General features: G+C 36.4%; 1 protein-coding gene across 1 annotated transcript in view; it reads left to right on the top strand.

The window, feature by feature from the left end:
- parvaa (parvin, alpha a) overlaps positions 1-175 on the top strand; it is a 48,192-nt gene extending 48,017 nt beyond the window's left edge. Inside the window, exon 13 of the mRNA XM_032511736.1 lies at positions 86-175. Coding sequence (XP_032367627.1) covers positions 86-162 — 77 coding nt within the window. The 3' untranslated portion in view covers positions 163-175. The remainder of the gene's footprint in view (positions 1-85) is intronic.
- The last annotated feature ends 405 nt before the right edge of the window (positions 176-580 follow it).

Genomic DNA, 580 nt, shown 5'->3' on the forward strand with positions numbered 1-580 from the left:
ATATATATATATATATATATATATGTGTATATATATATATATGTGTGTGTGTATATAACTCCTCTATTCTTTCTCTGTTTTCCAGATATAGTGAACTGTGACCTTAAATCAACACTGCGCGTCCTCTACAACCTCTTCACAAGGTACAGGAACGTAGACTAAGCTGGGGACAAGAGGGAATATTTAAACCACGGACCACATAGTTCAATATGTTTTTCCTTCTTTTTGTTGTAAAAGTCTGTTTTATTCTCAATGCATGTGTCACATTGTATCCTTGTTGGAATTATCCATACGCACACACAAATCTGTAATTGTTTCTTTTAAATTCCTGCAGACATTTGGCTTGTGTGCCACTACATTTTTTTATTCAAAATTTTGCATTGCTATACAGTCCCACAGACATCTATGAGATGTTGAAGTTTAGATAAAGTCAGAATTTTGATATTAATCTGCCTGGACCCCTATTTTCACATGTAAGGCACTTTTAGTAGTCCGGAATTAATTAATGGTGCGCATGTGCCATATAGCAGGGGTCTTCAACGTTTTCCAGGCCAAGGACCCCCAAACTGATGGCGAGATG

Source organism: Etheostoma spectabile, unplaced genomic scaffold, assembly GCF_008692095.1.
Source record: "Etheostoma spectabile isolate EspeVRDwgs_2016 unplaced genomic scaffold, UIUC_Espe_1.0 scaffold456, whole genome shotgun sequence".
Classification (NCBI taxonomy): Eukaryota; Metazoa; Chordata; class Actinopteri; order Perciformes; family Percidae; genus Etheostoma; species Etheostoma spectabile.